At 59.2% G+C, this 20,161-nt stretch overlaps 1 protein-coding gene across 10 annotated transcripts in view; it reads left to right on the top strand.

Annotated features, from left to right (window-relative positions):
- The window catches only part of CASKIN1 (CASK interacting protein 1), a 29,717-nt gene extending 9,807 nt beyond the window's left edge, over positions 1–19,910 (top strand). The window contains exons 1-21 of one of the 10 annotated variants that reach the window (XM_032447657.2): positions 1,524–1,811; positions 3,807–3,858; positions 5,518–5,615; positions 5,831–5,976; positions 6,113–6,208; positions 6,447–6,577; positions 6,656–6,764; positions 6,960–7,068; positions 7,181–7,275; positions 7,359–7,476; positions 8,789–9,004; positions 10,800–10,907; positions 11,016–11,134; positions 12,007–12,094; positions 13,687–13,784; positions 14,100–14,210; positions 14,285–14,386; positions 14,755–14,893; positions 14,968–17,070; positions 17,177–17,570; positions 17,837–19,910. In XM_032447657.2, the coding sequence (XP_032303548.2) occupies positions 1,538–1,811; positions 3,807–3,858; positions 5,518–5,615; positions 5,831–5,976; positions 6,113–6,208; positions 6,447–6,577; positions 6,656–6,764; positions 6,960–7,068; positions 7,181–7,275; positions 7,359–7,476; positions 8,789–9,004; positions 10,800–10,907; positions 11,016–11,134; positions 12,007–12,094; positions 13,687–13,784; positions 14,100–14,210; positions 14,285–14,386; positions 14,755–14,893; positions 14,968–17,070; positions 17,177–17,570; positions 17,837–17,933 (4,803 nt within the window). In that variant the 5' untranslated portion in view covers positions 1,524–1,537 and the 3' untranslated portion in view covers positions 17,934–19,910. Of the gene's footprint in view, positions 1–1,523; positions 1,812–3,806; positions 3,859–5,517; positions 5,616–5,830; positions 5,977–6,112; positions 6,209–6,446; positions 6,578–6,655; positions 6,765–6,959; positions 7,069–7,180; positions 7,276–7,358; positions 7,477–8,788; positions 9,005–10,799; positions 10,908–11,015; positions 11,135–12,006; positions 12,095–12,219; positions 12,287–13,683; positions 13,785–14,099; positions 14,211–14,284; positions 14,387–14,754; positions 14,894–14,967; positions 17,071–17,176; positions 17,571–17,836 lie in introns of those variants that run through there. The other 9 variants (XM_032447656.2, XM_085514036.1, XM_015877001.3 and 6 more) reach the window with 9 other exon arrangements.
- Positions 19,911–20,161: the final 251 nt, after the last annotated feature.

Raw genomic sequence — 20,161 nt, 5'->3', positions numbered from 1 at the left:
TAATTGGCAGCGCTCTCTGCTCCTTCTCCGCTCCCTCGTTAGCTGGAGCTTCCTGGTTCTTCTGTGCCATTAATGAGCTCTCTTGTGTCTTGTCCCCTCTGAGCAGTCTGTGCATCCCATGCCATGGCTGAGGCTGCAAATCTGGCAGTGTGCATGGGGTGCCATGCTGCTCCTGGGGCACCCATCCTGCCCTAACACCTGTCAGCAGCGAGTACCCAGCCACACTAGCTGCAATGCTAAACTTCCCACACCACTCTGGTGCAGGATGTGCTGTTGGCTGGATCTCCAACTGGGATCCAGCACAGCATCACTACTGGTCAAGTGTGGGTTACAGGAAGAGCTTAATTGTAGGGCTATGGAGCCACATGCCCCTTCGGAGCCTTGGTGTTCCTAGTTGGTACGGTGCTCTGCCTGCCCTGCCCTGCCTGCTGTTGTTGCAATGCCTCTGTCTTTAGGGCCCTGGTGCAGGCACAGGACTGGTTCTTTATTGGAGATGGAGCTGCATTGGCTCCTGCCATCTGAGGCCGTGGTGGGGGTCCGCAGGGGTGCCAGCCATCATCCGTTCAATCCATCCCTGTGCCAGAGGGCACCTGGCTGCCAGCAGCACCTGGGGGTACACTGTGAGAGTCACAGGACCACCCCCAACTGCTCCTACCAGGGACACAGGCAGATGCTCCAATTTCCAGCAGCCCATCTGAGGATGGTATCCCAGCAGTGTGAACTGTCTCCCAGCTGTTTGAAGCTGAGGAGCCGTGCTGGGGTCCGTGCTTGCTGCAGCCCTGCCGGGGTGAGGCGGGTGCTCCGCTGCTGCCAGAGCTTTAACGAAAGTCAAACCGCTGCGCGGCTGGAAGTCACTGACTAAGCACTTGGCACGAGCATTTATTGAAGTGCTAAACAGATTTTGGCAGTGGCAGCCTCTTCTGCAGGTGCAGAGAGGAGAGTTTCTCTGCTCTGGTTTATTCAGCATTCAGCCAGCACAGGTTTGGCCGAAGCTGGGGGTGCAGCTTGGGCACCATGTGGCACTGCCCTGTGTGGGGACAGGGCTGTCACTGTGTAGGTGCCTGCATGCAGGCACAGCAGCCCCTGGCTGGGTGAGGGACAGCAGTGATAGCAGCCGGCCCTCACACCACCAGCACTGCTGCTCCCTGCCTGCAGCTGGAGACTGAGTTGCTGCATCCTCGGGGAGCTGCATCCCTGATTTGGTTTTAAAGAAGGCACTTTGGGTCTTAATAGGAGATAATTAGAAGCTGCTGGCTGGGAAATGAGCTTGTGCCGATCCCAGCTGGGATTGCAAAAGCGGGTGCATGGGGATCGGCGTCACCTTGGCATCACTGCCTCACCCTGCAATGTCAAAACTCTGGGGAAGCCCCTCGCTGGGAGCAGCCTGTGGGAGAGGGCAGGCCCTGTTGCTGCTCGTCCGTCTGTCCATCTGTCTGTCCCGTGAGCGGGGCCCATCTTGGGGCCAGGGCTGGAGACTGGACCCAGTGTTGAGTGCCAACCCACTGCCTTTGTCCGCCGGCGATTTGCATCTCGCAGGATGGCTCGGCCCCTCTCCTGGGAGCAGCTCATTGGGGCAGCAGCGGGCAGCGGAAGCAGCCCTGGGCACCTCTCCACCAGCCCTGAATGGCACCTTTGTTGGGGAGCCTGGCAGCAGCCCTGGGCTGGCGGGCACCCACTCAGCCCTGGTACTGGAGACTCTGCGGCAACTGGGATGGGACACAGGGCTGCCACATCCCTGAGGTCTGGCTGCACCAGTGAGGATTTGTTGCTGGAGGGTTTTGTTACTGTGTTAAGGAACGCGGGCTACCAGGGTAAGGGGGCTGCCCTGCCATGGGGGGCATATTCTAAAGGTGTGGTTTTGGGAAGAGGGCAAGTGGTGTGGCCAGGGTGTGCTGGGGGCCTCCGGCCCTCCCATGGGGACCCTTTGGTGCCGCCGCCCCCCCTGCAGCTGCCTGATCACCCTGTGTACCAGGAGGAGATGCTGTGAACCTGATGGATGGGAGCTGCTATTTGTTGCTATTCAGAAGCCATCCTCCTTATCTATCATCCATCGGCCCCGGGCTGCGCTGTTGTTAGCAAATGTATGGCTTGTTGGGCTGTCTGGCAGCTGATGGAGCGCAGGAGGGAGCGGGGGCACACAGAGCTTGGCAGCATCCGCGTGGGCAGAGAAACTTCTCCCAGTGCCTGGTACCGTCCCTCTGTAGGGAAGGGTCAGGTAGCTGGGATGAAGCTGTGAGGCCCATGGGTCAGTGCCATGCACAGCGCTGGCTATGGGCAGGGATGGCAGAGCCTGGTCCCCATCCCCAGGTGCCTCATCTGCATGCGCCTGGACCTGTCTGCGCCACAGGGACTGGGATTTAAAATTCAATCAGGGCTCTACGTGCCAGGAGAGGCTCTGGTTGCTCAGCACTGCCTTTACCTGTGTTGCGGTGAGTCCTGTGCTGCAGTGATTGAATGGGGCTGAGGCTGAGGGCACAATGCTGCTCCAGGTAAGGGGGTACAGCCCCCCCCACCCCAGTTCTGCACCCCTTAAAATGTGCTGGTGGATGCCAAGAGACCCAGTGACAGCAGGGTGCCTTTGGGGGGCTGGGACCCCACTCTGAGCCATTGGCATGTGTGGACCTTGTGGTAGTGGGCTGGCAGCAGCTGCTTGCTGCTCGCACCTGGCAAGCATCCTGCTGTGCCCAATGTGCTGACACAGCCTTTTTGTGTCATATAATTGAATATTGTGTTCAGGTGCTGATAAGTATTGCAGCCTGCAGCATGAGTGAGGACTCAGCAGCTCATCCGTGGTGTTTTCTCTTTCCCCACCTGAAATCGCTCCTTGCAGGGCTGTGCCTGTGCTGCAGCACCTTGCCTGGCTGTGCTCCCAGGCAGAGGAGCAGCCGCTGATCTGCTCTTCCTCAACCCTCAGTGAACGATTTCCCCGAGGCATGGGGATGTGCTGCTGCCTGCTCACTGCACTGCACACAGGGATGGCTGCAGCTGGGTGACGTGGGCACCCCATGGTCTGGGGTCACCGCTTCCCCCCCCCTGCTTGCGCAGCCCTGGGCTGTGCTCCCCCACCCCAGAGAGCTGCAGCTCAGCCGGGCCTTCAGCCTTTCTCCTCCTCCTAGAGGCCCCAGGAATGGTTCCACAGCTGAGCTCAGAGGTGATGCACATCCCCATGGCTCTGTTGTGTTCCTGCTCTGTTACGAGGAACAGCACTTTCACTGAAAAGCCTGACTGGCGTTTGTGGATAAATCTCATGTAAATCTCACTCCATCCCTCCTTGCTGCTTTAATTGGATTGCTGCAAGAGTCTCCGTTTCCCTGTGCCTTTGGTTGGAGACAGGTGGGGTCTGCACGGGGGCAGGGCAGAGGAAGGTGGGCAGCACTATGGGGTTTGGGGCATGGCAGAGTCCTGTGGGTAAGGGAATGGGAGGGAAATCCTATATCAGCTGTGGGGCTGCCAGCAGGTGGTGGTGGGTAGTGCAGCATCACGTCTCCAGCAGGGGGACGCCCATGTTGCCATTTGCTTTGGGCATTTTGATGCTTTCAGGAGCAGCTTTTTCCTGTCCCTGAAATGCTGTGCATGGCCACCCTTCTGTCCAGACCTCAATCCTCCTGCTTGCAACAGCCCACAAGCTTGGGGCAGCCCCACACAGCCCTGTGTTGCATCTGGCCATGGGCTTTAGCCAGCAAAACCTACAGGAGAAATTGCAAAACCCAGCAGCAGCTGTGTCACCCTCCCCAGCACACACAGTGCCCAGCTGTGCCGCCTCTGCCTCCTCATTAACTGAGCTGTCTGCTCTTCCTCTCTCCCAGAGCTCCTCGGATCAGCAAAGAGAGTCAACGTCAACTTCCAGGACACTGATGGGTGAGCGCAACCCTGCTCTGGGTGTGCATGCTATTGAGTGTGAATGCTACGGGCTTTGCATGCTGTGGGGTGCAGTGAATGGGAGATCTCATGCAGGTGTTCTGGGCTTGTTGGTGCAATGCAGATGAGCGTGACCGCACATGTGCAGGTGGCTTTATGTGTACCAGCCATGCATAGCAGTGGAGATGAGGGCTGAAGGACACTGGTGTGCTGTGCTGTTGCTCTGCCAGCCCCCACCCCTCATGCTCTGAGTGGCAGTGGTGTTTTGGGAGCACCCATTCCTGCTTCCCGCTGGTGCATCAGCTCTGCTAGCCTGCACATGGGCACGTGTCTGTGTGCATGGGTGCACACCAGCGTGCAGATGTGTGTCTGAGAATGCGTGTGCATGCAAGCGTGGCTGTGTGTGTGAGCAATTTGTGGGTATGCTGGGCAGCACCAGGGCAGGCGCATGGCTGCATGGGCAGGGTGGGGGTTGTGTCACATCATGGCCCCCCTGTATGCAAGTCCTGCGGGGGAATGGGGTGGTGTAGGGAGAACATGCACTCTGCCTGTGGCTCCTGATGGGCTCAAGGTGTGCAGGAGCAGCCCAGCAGAGGTTCAGCTGTCCCAGTGCTGTGCCTCAGTTTCCCCATCTCTGCTGCATTTCCTGGTTCCCAGGCTGGTACTCAGTGACCCCATGCTCTCATCAGACCCTGCACAGCTCTGCAGATCTCCCTGCCGTGTATGGGAGAAGCCCCTGAGGCAGCCCAGGGGCGGTGGCAGGGAAGGGGAGAGGAAGGGGGGGGGGGGGTGTTGTGATTTGCACCATCTTGAGCCGATTTGAGCAGGGCGCTGGAGCGGAAAACGCTGACATTTCCAGGCAGACGCTGGGGATCGGCCTCCTGAGCGAGCTGTCTGCTCTCATCGCAGCGCCCGACCGAGAGCGGATGGGGAATCACAGGCAGTGGGGCTGCGGTGCAGTACCGTGCTGCCGAGTAGGGATGGGGAAACGCTGTCCTGTGCAGCTGGGGGTCATGGTGATTGCAGGGATGGCAGGATTGCCCCTCGCTGCCCACAGTTTGGGTGCAGGACCTTCAGGGTCAGCAGATCCCATGCTTTGTTGGTGTCGATCATGAGAACGGGACAGAGCTGCTGCCCGGAGGAGTGGGGTGGTGGGTGCAGCCTTGCAGAGAATGCTGCTGCCAGAAGCAAGTAGGTCAGTGCCTGCTGGGTGGGAGCAGAAGGGGGTGCAGTGGGATGAGGGGCTTCCCCCAGCCCCTGGCACAGGGCAGGGGCACTGCAGCCATCTGGCATCCTGCCCCCCCCCCGCTGCTGCTCATGGTTGTGCTGCTGGGGCCAGGCCGGGGGAAGTGGGTCAGCGGGGAGGGGTTCCCTGGTGCCAGCCATTTCCCCAGTGGTGCCCAGCCTCTCGCTTCCAGTCCTGGGGCTCCCAGAACTCGATGCTAAATAATGATAATAAAGCAAAACTATATAGATTGGCTGCATCTGGTCCCTATGGCAGCTCTTCTTGGTGCCCACAAAGGATACAGTGCAGAGGCATGCATGGGGGCTGGCAGGAGGCAGATTAGGTACCCTGGTTGCTGCGGTGGGTGCAGGCTGGAGGGGGCAGCCCACAGGGACAGTGCTTGATCCCCTCCTGACACTGCGCCCATTCCCCAGGTTCTCTGCCCTGCACCATGCAGCACTTAATGGGAACACAGAGCTCATCTCGCTGCTGCTGGAGGCACAGGCTGCAGTGGACATCAAGGATAACAAAGGTGAGTGCCTGAGGCTGTGCCACTCTGGGGCTGGTGTGCAGGGCAGAGCACTGTGCCTGGCTGTGAGCACACCAGGGTGGGAAGTGAAGGATCCCCTTTACTATGACATGGGATCTGCATCCCTCCTGGGGTCCTGCCCCTTTCCCTTTGCAGTCTGCCTGGGAGCATCACTATGCCCTGCAGGGCTCAATGCTGCTCTTCCTGCTCACCTGTAGGCATGCGGCCCTTGCACTATGCGGCCTGGCAAGGCAAGAAGGAGCCTATGAAGATGGTGCTGAAGGCAGGCTCCTCTGTGAACATCCCATCAGATGAGGGACAAATCCCCCTGCACCTGGCAGCACAGCATGGGCACTACGACGTGGTACAGCGGGACTGGCGGTGGGGCACAGGAGGGGATGGACAGTGGTGGGGCACAGGGGACAGTGGTGAGGCTGTGATGCCCCCCCTGCCCCTGCTCATACCCTGTGCTTATTGTACCTGGTCCCTCTCACCCACAGTCTGAGATGCTCCTGCAGCACCAGTCCAACCCCTGCATCATGGACAATTCGGGCAAGACCCCCCTGGACTTGGCATGCGAGTTTGGCCGGGTTGGGGTAAGTCCTTGCAAGCTGGACCCCCCTGAAAGGCAGATCTGGATGTGGGTCCTTGGGATGGAGGGTCCTGTGGGGTGGCATGGGGCAGCTGCAGGGAGGGACTACAGCAGGGGCATCTCCTGCTCTTGTGTCCTGCTGGCTGACCAGGGGTAGGGCACCTGTCCTGGGTCTCAGGGGGCCGTGTCAGGGCAGCTGAGCCATCTTTGCAGCCCTGCTCCATCTGTGTTTGCTGATCTAGGTGGTCCAACTGCTCCTGAACAGCAACATGTGTGCGGCGCTGCTGGAGCCAAAGCCAGGGGACACCACTGACCCCAATGGCACCAGCCCTCTGCACCTGGCAGCCAAGAACGGACACATTGACATCATCCGGTGGGTGCTCCACTGTGCAGGGAGTGGGCCAGCACCAGTTCCATCCCATCCTTTGCTGATCTCTCCGTGCATCCACAGGCTCCTGCTGCAAGCTGGCATTGACATCAACCGGCAAACCAAGGCAGGCACAGCACTGCACGAGGCAGCCCTGTGTGGCAAGACAGACGTGGTGCGGCTCCTGCTAGATGTAAGGGCCCCCCCAGCACTGCTGTCCCAGGGAAGGGCTGCAAAATAGGGTTGACCCCACTGGGATGGCACCTCCTGGTGGGGGGGACTAGGGCAGCAAGCTGTGCCCATGGCAGCGTAACCTCCTCCATTTAGGGATGGCCTGGGGGTCCCAACCAGCTGTGTGCCATCCCAAGTCATCCCCGTACCATTGCAGAGTGGAATCAATGCCCATGTCCGGAACACTTACAACCAGACAGCTCTGGACATTGTCAACCAGTTCACCACCAGCCAGGCCAGCAAGGAGATAAAGCAGATGCTGCGGGGTAAGGGAACTGGGTGGGCACCTTGGGACCAACTGTGGGACACCTCCATCAGAGAGCCTCCAGGGGGTTCTCAGCAATGGACACCCACCAACGCTGCCTTCTGTTCCCACAGATGCCTCGGCTGCACTGCAGGTGCGGGCTGTCAAGGACTATTGCAACAACTATGACCTGACCAGCCTCAACGTGAAAGCTGGAGACGTCATCACTGTGAGTGTGGCTGCCCAGGGCTGGCGGGGGGCATCATGCAGGTGGGGGGCACAGCTCTGCCCTGACCCACACTGTGCCCACAGGTGCTGGAGCAGCACGCGGATGGTCGCTGGAAGGGCTGCATCCATGACAATCGGACTGGCAATGACCGTGTGGGCTACTTCCCCTCCAGCCTTGTGGAAGCCATAAGCAAGCGAACAGGCAAATACTTCCCCACCTCTACCTCTCAAACCTGTGTCCCAAGGAGCAGCCCAGCCCTGGGGATCCTCCTGTCAGGCTGGGGGCTCAGGGGGTGCAGAGCCACTGCTGAACCAAGGGACAGTGTCCCTATTGTGCATGTGAAGTTGGTGTCCCCACTGCTCAGGGACTTGGTGTGTGGGGCTAGAGCCCTCGTTGTGCGTCTCCACTGTGTGGGCACACTGCTGTATGGGGGTCAGAGCCGCCAGTTGTGTGAAGGGTCAGTGCCCTCACTGTGTGTTTAGGGGGGGGGGAGGCAGTGCCGGCGGCCCAGAAGTGTTGGGTGGGCAGTGTTTGTGCATGGGGATGGTGTGGGGTGTTACGGTGGTTCGGGAACGTGGTACTCAGTGTGCAATCACGGACAGTCCCAGCAGCTGCACGTGGGGCTGGGTACTGGTGCCAGGGACCTGGCACTGCCCTGTCTGTCAGAGAGAGAAACCTGCTCCCTGCCCATCCCATGCCCACAGGGTGCGTGGTTCCGTGGGGGTGCTGTTGGCTGTGCCTAGAGCTGGGAGCAGTGTGACGATGCAGGCACAGCACCGAGGTGATGCACTCAAAAGCACTGACCAGCACACTGCCCACGGCTGCTGCGTGCTCCCAGCCCCATGTCACCCTGCTGTGCATTTCAGTGAGGTCCAGGGGAGCGGAGCTGTGCCAGGCTGCACCAAGCTGCACAACCCTCCTCACCAGTCAGCAGGTCGTGTGCTAGTGCTGCAGAGACAGGGATGAGGCCTGTGTCTCCTGGGCTCTGTTGCAGTGGTGTTTCCAAGGTGTAGAGTTTATGGCAGCCCCAGGAGCACAGCCCTGCATGGCACAGGGGCTGCTCCAGGGCTTGGCACAGCAGTGCTGCCCTCACAGCCCGACTCCTGCAGTGGGGCACATGGCATCCTGGGGGCCTCATAGGGACTCAGTGTTCCCCAGTGTTGGTGCCAGGCATGGGGCAGCGGGGAGTCTGCAGGCTGTGCCTATGGGTCATGCCCTGCTCTGTGCTCTGCACTGAGTTCTGCTGCTGCTTCGTGACTTGGCTCCTTCTCGGTTGGGTCTCAGTTCCGCCTCCTCCAAGTCTCTTTTGGTTGCTTATTTTGTTAGCTGCTTTTTTATTTTCATTTTCTTTTTCTTTCTTTCTTCCTTTTGTTCTTTTTTTCTTTTCATTTCTTTTTTTTTTTTTTCTTTTCTTTTTTTCTTTTATTTATTTATATTTTTTTTTGGTGGTGCTGAACATGTCTCTGTTATTTTGATTCTTTTCATTTTGTCTCTTGTTATGTTTTATTATCAGGTTCATGGGAGACTGTAACAATCCCCCAACAGTACCAAAAGATCCCGCTCCCGGCTTACGGGGCTGCTGTGCTAAACGGTGACGCCTCGTCCCATCCGTTCCATTCCCTGCCTCCACCTCCACCTCCACCACCACATTCCCATCAGACTCTTTTCAGTTCCTTTGGCTATCACAGGCTCTCCCCTAGCAGTGCCGACGAGCCGCGTTACGGACAAGGTAGTTCACCGCTCGCTTCATTCTCTCGATGGATTTCTTTCTTTTGAAGTGTGGATCTATTCTTTTCTTTTCTATCTGCTCGGCTTCTCTCTTCCCCCGTGCCTTGGTGCCTGCCGTGTGGTTGCACGCGGGTGCGTGTGCACCTGCAGGCGTGTGCTGATGCGCGTGCATGCAGATTTGTGCATGCGTGTGTGTGTGTGCATGCGGCTGCGTGCGGCTGTGTGCACGTGTGCATGCAGAGCGGCCCCTCTGCTGCCCTCTCCTTGCAGTGCTGCTGTCACCCCGCTGCAGCCACATCCCATCCCTCTGGTACCCCTGGCCTTGCGGGCAGTTCTGGAGGCGGCGCTGAGCCCCTGACTGTGTGCACTGTGCCCATCCTGTGCTATCCCACCCGCAGCATCCACCCCCAGAACCACTCTGCAGCCTCCTGGTGTCAGGTTGGGAAGGGACAGCAGGAGCAAGGAGCCTCTGCCCTTACAGCATCCCCTCCTGGGGTGCCCAGCACCCACAGAGCTGGGGTTGTGCATTAAGAGCGGAGCTGGCACTGCCCTGGGGATGCTTTTCAGGGCCGGCTCCCCACAGGCAGTGTCCAGCTCCATCCTCGGGACTATCTCTGTGGCACAGGCAGGTAACGGGCACTGCTGGTGTGGGTATTGGTGATGGTGACTGGGGAGCAGGTATGGAGCTGGGGGTTCTCATGTCTGTAGCCTCTGTGCTGGCACATTGTGCCATGGCCTCAGGGGCTTCTGCCAGCTGTTTGGGGCTGGGAGTGCTTGCACAATGTGAGGCACATATGGTGTGTTGGAGCCACACCTGTGGCTTCCCAGTGTGATGAGGATGGGGATGCAGCACTGCTCCCTGAGGTTTTCTCTCGCAGTGGGTGGCACTGAGCCTCAGCTCTCTGCAGCAACAACATGCACTGTGGGCACATCTCAACCCAACAGTGCCCTGGCTGCCACCTTCCTGCTCATGTTTCTACCACGAATTCATCACTTTACACCATCTGCCCCATGCTCCAGCCTGGCTGGGAGCTGGGCAAGTGGTCTCATGAATAAGAATATCTGCAGTGGCACTGGGGTGCACCATATGATGGCTGTTTTACACCTTGGCCTCACTGCAGGGGGTTGGTATGGGTTCAGTCCCACGCTGGGCATCTCCAGCTCTGCTCAGTGTGAGTGGGACCCAGCAGGGCTGGAGGGAGCGATGGAGGAGCGCATTGATGGAGCTACACTTCTGGGGTGGGTTGGAGTGAATGGGGCTGGGTCTCATCACTGTGGCTGGGTCACCCCTCTGTCACCTACTGCTGTAGGGCACCCTGGGGAGCACAGCACCCTGGTGCCTGGTCTTGCAGCATCCCTGTGTGGGTGCGGGTGGCCACAGTGGGGACAGCCATGCTGCCTCAGCTGGGGACAGTGGGGTAGGGGCTGTGGTCCTGAGTCCACCCTGCTGCCTCCTGTCCCCTGCAGTGGGTCATATCCCCATCGTGCTGCGCTTGGGGACAACGTGGTCCCTGTTTCCTAACTCCTGCAGTGGATCTGTCCTTGGTTGGTACCTGGCAGGACAGGGCCCTGCTCTGGCCATGTGCACATGGTCACTCCTTGCTGGCTGCTTGAGGAGGACAGGACCAAAGGACAGCTTTGGCATCCCCCGAAACCCTTGACTGTTGTTTTTTTCCCCTGCATACGGTGGTGATGGACCCGGGGCCAGGGCTCACTTCTCCCCATGTCACACTGCTGTGAGCCCGCTGTGCTGGGTCACACCTGCCTGACGCTGCTCTCTCTGCTCTGCCACCAAGGGTCCCGCGGGGCCGACATGAGCCCGTCCCACCTTTCACCATCGCAGGGTGGATCAGCTGCACCTGCACCCACTGAGGAGATCTGGGTGCTGCGAAAACCTTTTGCAGGTACAGTGGGCATTTCCCTCCTTGTCCCTGGGGCAGCACGTATCATGGCACCACGGTGTCCCTGTGCCTGTATGCGGAGCTCTGATGGTATCTCCTCTCCCTGTGCAGGTGGTGACCGCAGCAGCCTGGGTAGCACGGGCAGCGTGGCCTCAGCCCGCAGCTCAGGAAGCGGGCAGAGCACGGGCAGCGGGGCGCATGCCCTGCATGCTGGCTCCGAGGGCGTCAAGGTAAGGCTGTGCACTGGCACATGGTGACACGTGGCTCCAGCATCAGCACTGCCTCGTGGTGGGACTTGGCTCCTTTGGCAGCTGTGACCCCATCCTGAGAAGGGTCCCAATGTGCCGCAGACCATGGTTGTCACCATCCTGCCACCCTCTCCCACCCATGTGCTGGCTGCTCACTGAGCTCAGCCCCCAGTACCTGTGCAGCATCTGGCCAAGGCCCAAGCTGTGCATCTCTGCTGCCTCTCTGAGGATGCATCTGCACTGCACACTGCACACACTGCACTGCACACTGCACACCACCATCTGCATGCAGCCCACTGCAGCCACACGCTGCCATCTGCTCACTGCACACTACTGCCCAGTGCATGCTGCTGCCCACACACGTGCAGTGCCCATTGCACGCTGCACATTACACTGCGTGATGCACATCCTGCTCTACATAGCGCACGATGCACATAGCACACCACACACTGCACGCCACACACTGCTCACTGCCCCTGCCCGTGCCAACCCATCCCAAGGAGTCCCCCGAGCCCACCTCCCCGCAGACACGATGCTGTGTCCAGCTGGGCACTGAGCTCAGTGTGTCCCCCCACGCTTGGCACCGTGCTGACGACCACCACGGCTGTATCGTGCAGGGGGGGCCGTGCTGGCAGCCCGCTCTGTCGTGCACCAGGCTGCATTCGGGGTGCCGTGGTGCCGCAGGCTCCCACCGCCCGCGATCACCATATGTGCTGCGAGCGCTGCTCTCCCCTCCGCAACCCAGATCCGCCGCGCTCCTCCCTGCAGCACCGCAGCGCCCGGCGCGCACCCCCCGGTTCCCCGCTCTCCTCACTGCCGCCTGCTCTCCCCCCTTCTCTCGGGGTGTTTTTCAGCTGCTGGCAACGGTCCTTTCCCAGAAGGCTTCTGCGCAAGATGCTGCCGTGGGCGATGGGCCGGCCAAGGCGCAGGACATCCCCGCAGGTGCGTGCTGCCGGCCCGGCTGCTGGTTGCAGGAGGAGCCGTGGCCCCGCCGCGTGCTTGCCGTGGGCTGAGTGATTTGTCCTTTTTTTTTTTTTTTATTATTGCCGCGGCACCCGGCGCAAAAGAAGAAAACGTGGGGGTAAAAAATGACTCTCTCGCCTTTCGGCTGCTGCCAGGCCTTCTCCTGCCTCGGTTAGTGGGGGCACCGCGGGGAGGGGGAGAGGGGGGGAAGGGGGGCGCGGGCGGGCGGTGGGGCGAGAGCGCTCCCCGGCCCCTTCCCCTCCCCGGCCTCCCCTCTGCCGCTGTCTCGCCGCCCGAGGGTTCGGCCGGGGGCAGCCGGGCCGGGGGTGCCCACGCCGCGGGGGAGGCAGGAGGATGATGCCCGTATGCCTGGTGTGTGTGCCGGGGGGTGCCCAGGCTGGGGAGGCGCACACATAGGGGGGGTACAAGCGTTGATGTGGGTGGTTTGCATGCTGGGGGAGTGCAGGTATTGGGGAGGGAGTGCAGAGATGTGGAAGGTGCCCACGAGTGGGAGATGGATGCGGTGGGGAGGCACATGGCAGAGGGAGGCACATGTGAGGAGGTGCCCACGCAAGTGAGATGCAGACAGCAGGGGGATGCGTGCGCCTGGAGGATGCACAGGAATTGGGGGGGTTGTGTGCGTGTACACACACACACACATACACACACATACACAAGGCAGATGCAGGCATAAATAAGATACAAGTGCCAGAGAGATGCATGCGTGCACGCATACAGGAAAATGTTTACACAGTGTGTAGTTACATGCAAGGAGGATGCACTTACCAGCAAGGGGAAGGGGATGCTCTTGTTGATCTGGATTAGAAATATGAGGTTGAAATTTCTGGGCAACTCTTGTCACCACCAGGCTGCTGAAGGCCACCATCCTGTAGCTAAGGGATGTCTGGTTGCCTGTGCTGAGGTGCAGGGGCAGCTAGTGGCAGTCTGCTGGGTCTCCTGGCTGCAATGAGGCTGAGCCCAGCCCTGTGTCAGCAGCATGGCCGGAGGAATGGGCACAGATGGCTCTTGGCAGCAGGACCTCAGGCTGCTGCCTGGGGCACGTGGGCAGACAAGGAAAGCAGCTCTGGGGAGGGGTCTGCTTCCTGCTGGGTCCATCGAAACACTCTGGCCCTCAGCCTCCACTTGGTTACCCCAGGTGAGCACCGTTCTCTTAATGCCCCAATGATGCCATTGTCTGTGGGAGCTGTGCGTACAATGGCATGGAGTCCAGGGAGACCTGGGTACCCTGCAGAGCTCTGTGCCAGCACGGCCTCCTATGAAACCTGGGGACAGCCTGCTGGCCTTACTGGGCACCAGCAGCACAGGCCTGGCACTGTCCCAGGGAGCACAACCCAGGTAAGGGCACCCTGCTGCATGGGATTGGATGTTGCTATCCTCTGCCTATCCTAGCCTTGTTGCTCCTGGTAGGGGTTCTTATCCCTGCCTTGCACAGCCAGAGTCTGGGGGCTGCAACACAGGGATGCTCTGAGAAGGGCCTGACCAAGATCCCAGCTCCACATTGCTCTGTGGTCCTGTGGCCCTATCCCCACTGACTTCTGCCCCCCCAGCAGGCTCGTCGAGGTCGCAGAGTGTGGCCAGCTCCCCCTATGCCCCGCAGCCACCTGCTGAGCAGCAGCTGAAGAAGATGGAGCCACCTTCAGAGGGGAAGGTGAGCACTGAGTGCACTGGGTACAATGTGGATTGCATGATGATGGGGGCATAGGCACAGCCACCCCCTCACCCACAGCTGTGGGCAGAGCTGTGCTACAGCCACCTGTGCTGGCATGGCTGAGTGCTGGTTCTGGTGCTGGCCATGATGCCATGCCCATAGGGTGCCCAAGCCAAGGGGCTACATGGCCCTTCTTCAGTGCTGACTGAGCTAAGGCCAGCATGCAGCTGGACAGCCCGTGGCGCTGTGACAAGGAGAGAGCAACAGATCCCTGTGCCAAGGCTACCCAGAGCTACACCACCCCTGTCATTCTAGAGCTCAGAGGCCGTGTACCAATGGCTGTGCAAGTTCCAGCTGCAGCTCTACGCACCCAACTTCATCAATGCTGGCTACGACATCACCACCATCAGCCGGATGACGCCAGAGGTGAGGCCATGAGGGCAGCACTGGGACTGCCACCTGCTTGTAGAGAGCTATCCTGATTCTCTTCTCTCCCTCAGGACCTCACGGCCATTGGTGTCACCAAACCGGGGCACAGGAAGAAGATCGCCTCTGAGATCAATAACCTCAACATCCCTGAGTGGCTTCCCGAGTACAAGCCGGTAAGGGCTGCGTGGGGCCAGGTGCTGTGGTGCCACATCCAGAGCGGTGCTGGGAGCCCTACAGTAGGTTCCATCCAGGGAGGGCTGTCACAGGGGGATGGCGGTGGGAACTGGCTCACTGCTCCCAGCTGAAGCCCACATCCCCTGCTGAAAGCCTTGGAACTATTGGGCCAATGACAGCTGTCACAACATGGATGTGATGCTGTCTGTGCCATGATGTTGTCCCGTCAGCTGGACCACAGTAAAGGGTGCTTGGAGCACAGAGGTGCAGGAGTCCCCTGGCCCCTCCCCGGTGAGCACAGGGACACATGTGGCAGTGTCACTGCATGCAGTGCCACCTGGTGCTGAGTGGTGTCCCACACCCCCAGGCCAACCTGGCGCTGTGGCTCTCCATGATTGGCCTGTCCCAGTACTACAAGGTGCTGGTGGAGAATGGCTACGAGAACATCGACTTCATCACTGACATCACGTGGGAGGACCTGCAGGAGATCGGCATCACCAAGCTGGGTAAGGTCCTGTAACACTGCACTGTGGTGGCCCGTGGTTCCTTAGCTGACACTGATGCTATGTGCCATCCCCAGGCCACCAAAAGAAGCTGATGCTGGCAGTGAAGAAGCTGGCAGAGCTGCAGCGGGCTGAGCTGGGAAAGTACGAGCCGGGCACACTGAAGAGGAAAGCAGCAGCATGCCCAGAGGTGCTGGCCATAGAGTCCCCACCACCTGAGCCACCTGAGTGCCAGTCACCCAAGATGTCAACGTTCCAGGACAGTGAGCTCAGCAGCGAGCTGCAGGTGGCAATGACAGGTGAAGGCCCTGAGGAGACGCCCGAGAAGCCAGCCAACCCTGCAGCCCCTGGATACCGCTCACCACCAGCGCTGGGCGGCCGTGCCAGGCAGATGAGCAGCTCACAGGAGCTGCTGGGTGATGGCCCCCGTGCCCCTGCCAGCACCGCCATCTCCAAGAGTCAGGAGTACCTGGCAGAGGGAGCCCCTGAGGGGCCCTCTGTGCCACCAACCAAGGAGCTTCGCCAGCCACGGCACGGCCACTCTGTTAAGCGTGCCAGTGTTCCACCTGTGCCTGGCAAACCCCGGCAGCCATTCCCGCCCACCGCCGGGCACCTGACGCCACCGCAGACCCCTGGCAAGCCACGTCCACCCTCCCCGCAGGGCCCATCAGCACCCCACGCCACTGCCAAAGTGAAGCCCACTCCACAGCTGCTGCCGCCGGGTGAGCGCCCCGCATCACCCCGCTCCCTGCCCCAGTCACCCACGCACCGTGGCTTTGCCTACGTCCTTCCGCAGCCCACTGATGGTGAGGGGGCACCCCCAGGGGTGCCGGTCCTGCCTGTCTCAGTGCCGGTGCTGTGCCTGCCACCAGCAGGTGAGGGTGAGGAGGAGCCAGGGAGGCCAAAGAAGCGGGCACACAGCCTGAACCGCTACGCTGCCTCTGACAGCGAGCAGGAGCGGGATGAGCTGCTGGTGCCTGACGCAGGGCCTTATGCCACCGTGCAGCGGCGCGTGGGGCGCAGCCACTCAGTGCGGGCACCTGCTGGTGGGGACAAGAATGTCAATCGCAGCCAGTCCTTCGCCATCCGCCCCAAAAAGAAGGGGCCTCCGCCACCACCACCCAAGCGCTCCAGCTCTGCCATCTCCAGTGCTGGCATGGCCGAGGACTTCCCCAAGGATGGTGAAGGTGAGGTGGCCGCTGGAACCCCTGGCACTGAGGGGGAGAGCCTCCAGGAGCAGCGGCGTGCCAGCGATCTGGGTGGCAGTGTGGACACAGGCAGCGCCGGCAGCGTGCGCAGCATTGCAGCCATGCTGGAGATGTCCTCCATTGGTGGTGGGGCACGGGCACTAGCCCTGCAGAAGCCACCTGGAGCTGGTGTGCCTGGCAAGGGGCCTGATGGATACTACCTGCAGCCGGGAGCTGCACCGGGCAGCCCTGAGCGTGCCCGTGTGGCCACCGTCCTGGCTACCGTCAAGCACAAGGAGGCCATTGGTCTGGATGGGGAGGTTGTGAACCGGCGCCGGACCATCAGCGGTCCTGTCACTGGGCTGGTGGCAGCCGCACGCCGTGAGCGTGCTGACAGTGTGCGCTCCGAGACAGGCGCTGATGGCCCCAGCGAGCGTCTGCGGGTTGAGCGCGGTGGCTCTCCAGACACCATCCCCTTCGCTGAGGAGGGCAACCTCACCATCAAGCAACGACCACGTGCCCTGGGACCAGCACGGGTGGAGGCAGGTGAAGGGCTGTCCCCAGCACACCGCCATGGGGACCTGGCCAAGGTGGAGGCCAGCGCCACACTCAAGAGGCGCATCCGTGCCCGGCAGAGCCAGCAGGACAGCGTCCGCTTCATCCTCACCGAGTCTGACACTGTCAAGCGCCGGCCCAAGGCCAAGGACAAGGAGCCAACGCTGGAGCCAGCCCCTCTTGTTGTCTACCAGAATGGCACCGGCACTGTCAAGCGGCGACCGGCCTCAGAGCTGAGTGGAGCTGAGACACCCCCAACCCCACCACCTGCCGCCCGCCCCGATGGCCCTGACTTCACCCCACCTCCTGCTGAACCCAAGAAACCCTTCAAGCCGCCCGTGTCCCCCAAGCCTGTGTTGACGCAGCCAGCGCAGAAAGTCCCTGGGCCACCAGTGCCCATCCCCAAAAAGATGCCCATCCCAAGCCCAGGAAGCCCAGGTAGGTGCCCATGGGCATTGGGGATGGTTGGTTGTGGGGTGCACATTGGGGCACTGCACCGTCACTGCAGCTATCCTACCACATTCCCTCTCCCTTCTCTCCACAGAGGTGAAGCGTGTCCATGGCACACCACCCCCGGTATCCCCTAAACCCACACCACCCCCCACAGCCCCCAAGCCCCCTAAACCCCATGCCGCCATCCAGTCGGTGAGCGCAGGCTCCACGCCAACTCCGTCCCCTGCCCGGCAGCTGGGCGCTGCATCCAAGCCCTCCAGCACACCGCCCTCACTCTGCTCCAGCCCTGCCAAGCCCCTCTCACCTGGCGCTCAGCCCCAGCAGGTGCCAGTGAAACCACCACGTTCTGCTATCGCCGGACCCTCTGTTGACAGTGCCAGCCCTGAGCTGGTACAGCAGAAGCTGGAGGAGACAAGCGCATCTCTGGCTGCTGCCCTGCAGGCTGTGGAGGAGAAGATCAAGCAGGAGGACAGCCAGGCAGCAGAGTAAGGGCTGTGGGGATGCGATGCATGGCAGGGAGCTCTGCAAGGGCTGGGAGCTGCGCTCTGGGCTGCATGGGGATGGTGGTTTTGGGGGATGGAGTTCTACAGACCGCTGGTGGTGGTGACACTGGGAACGGCACCATGGGGAGGGCTCTGGGGCTGTGGTGGCTCTAGGGATACTGACTGCTGTGGGTCAGTGCCATTGCACAGGGCAGAGGTGGATGTGTGGTCCCAGTGCACATGCTGACCGGTGCCTACCATTCTCCCAGCTCTGCTGCAGAGGCCAAGAGCACAGGCAGCATCCTGGATGACATCGGCAGCATGTTCGACGACCTGGCCGACCAACTGGATGCCATGCTGGAGTGAGGGGCGCGACAGCCCCGCGAACCTCAGGGCTTACGTGGGCACAAGGGCACAACGATCCACGACCTCCCGGCCCCAACGTCCCCTTTGTACAGCCGTCCCCTCCCGGACCTCCCATCCCTCGGGGTTTGCACAAAGAAGAAGATACCTCAGGATTGTGCTCACGGACTCGGCGCCCACCCGCCACAGCTCCGGCAAGGACTCCCTTCTGCAGAAGCAAAAAAATATATGATAGAAGAAGCAAAGCAACACCACCCGGCTTGAAGCGCCCTGCTCGCACCAGATCTGGGTTTGGGGGTTTCTCTCCCCGCCCCCGGTGGCCCCGTGGTTGCCCTGCCGGCCCCGGTCCCCGAATGTAGCACAACCCCGGCGCGGCACTGATGGCATTCATCCACCTGTGCCCTCTTGTTCTGGTGGCGAGTCTGGATGGGTGATGCACTTCGGTTTCTTTTTCTTTTCGTTTTCTCTTTTTGCCATTATTTTCCTTTGTCGTTGGTGAGCATTGAGGTGGGCATGGTGCTGGGTACCCCCAAAGCACCTGGACCCCTGTGCCTGCAGCTCTCCAGCCCTGCACTGCTGCTGTGGGCTCTTCACATCGTGGTGGTAAAGGGGCTTTTTGTCGGTACCATTGGAAATGAATGGGCTCCTGCTTGGGGCAGGTGGGGAGCAGCGGGTCGTGCCCCTGCCCGGCCCCTCGCCGCCGGGGGAAGAGGACATCATAAGCTATAAAGAAGTATTAATTTATTGGAGGGGAAAAACGACGGAGAGATATATAAAAAAGCAGTATTTCCCCCATCCCCCAAAATGTTAATAATAATTAAAAAAAAAAAAAAAAAAAAAAAACTTTAACAAATATATATTTAAAAGATTTAAAAAAACAAAACAAAACAAAAAACCTATTAGCAATTATATATAAAGCAGTTTAAAAAAAAAAAAATCAAGAGAGAACTGGATTTTAGCTTGAGAAAAACTATTAGATTATACTAAGCTGTGTGTCTTGTGGCAAACTCATTCTCCGAGTAGCACAATATTTCCCTTTATCTGGGTGGAAGGTACGTGCAAGCCGTTCTGTTCGGGTTTTCCATTGGGTTTCAGTGTGCTGTCTTTCTTTTTACACAGTTAAGAACTCAAAGGATGTGCCTTGTTTTATGGAGGTTTTTTTGTTAACTCTTTTACCGGAGGAGTTTTCGTTTCTTTCTGGAGTGTCTTTCAGGTTTTTTGTTTGACTTTTTTCTTTTGGCATTTGTTGTGTGTGTGTGTGTGTGTGTGTGTGTGTGTATGTGTGTGTGTGTGCACGCGGTGTGTGCGTGCGTCCCGGCGCACGGCTGTACATTCGTGTATAAACAGGAGTCTGGTTCAGTCGCTTGAGTTCTGATGAATGCATTTCTTTATTGCTTGTGGTTCCCAACAAAGTGTTGCTGTACCTCTCTCTCTTCTCGAGCCGCGCAGGCTGGGCTCGCCCTCCCCCTCCCCCCCCTCCTTCTGTCCCGTTGTGGTCGCTGATCCAAATGTGTTTGGCACAACTTTTGACATTTCTTTACAAAAACAAACAAACAAACAAACATATATATATATTAAAAAAAATAATTAAAAAAAAAATCCCACAACACAAAAAAAAACTCAAAAAAATAACAAAAAAAAATTCACCTGCCTGAAAATATCTGTTGAAAGATAAAAATAAATGATGTATCTACAAACAACCCCATCCATAAAGTTCTACATGATGGATATATACATATATATATTTTTTATGATTAAGTTATGAACTCTGTATCGTATCCCATCTGTCAAGCTATGCATCTTGGTGCTTTCCCTGCTCTTCTGTGCTTAGATTTTCACCTCTACTCGTCTTATTCTTCCTATTCTGAATAGTAGATGGCTCGTGGTGCTGTGAAGAAGTTTGCTCCTATACAAAGTCTGGCAACAAATATTTAAAGAAAAAAAAATAATAAAAAAATAATAATAATAATAAAAATAAAACCCTGCCGGGCTGCCACCCCTGTTTGTGACCCAAGAGGTGTCCCCTGCTGTGAGGGTCCTGATGCCATCGGGGCTGGTGGGGGCACAGCGGTGCCACAGAGCTCCCAGTCTTCATTGTGCAGAGCTGGGTGGATACGGGGCACAGCCCAGAGCCTTCCCCCCACTGTTGCTGTGCCCTTGTGGTGGGGGGAGCCAGTGCCAGCCTGGAGCAAGGGGCTGCGAGGTTCACCCTACCTTGGTGCCCACAGTCC

Source organism: Coturnix japonica, chromosome 13 (genome assembly GCF_054131305.1).
Source record: "Coturnix japonica strain WE chromosome 13, WE-NBRP24, whole genome shotgun sequence".
NCBI lineage: Eukaryota > Metazoa > Chordata > Aves > Galliformes > Phasianidae > Coturnix > Coturnix japonica.
Note: the sequence above shows the minus strand (reverse complement) of the source record. Positions and strands in the feature narration are given on the sequence as shown.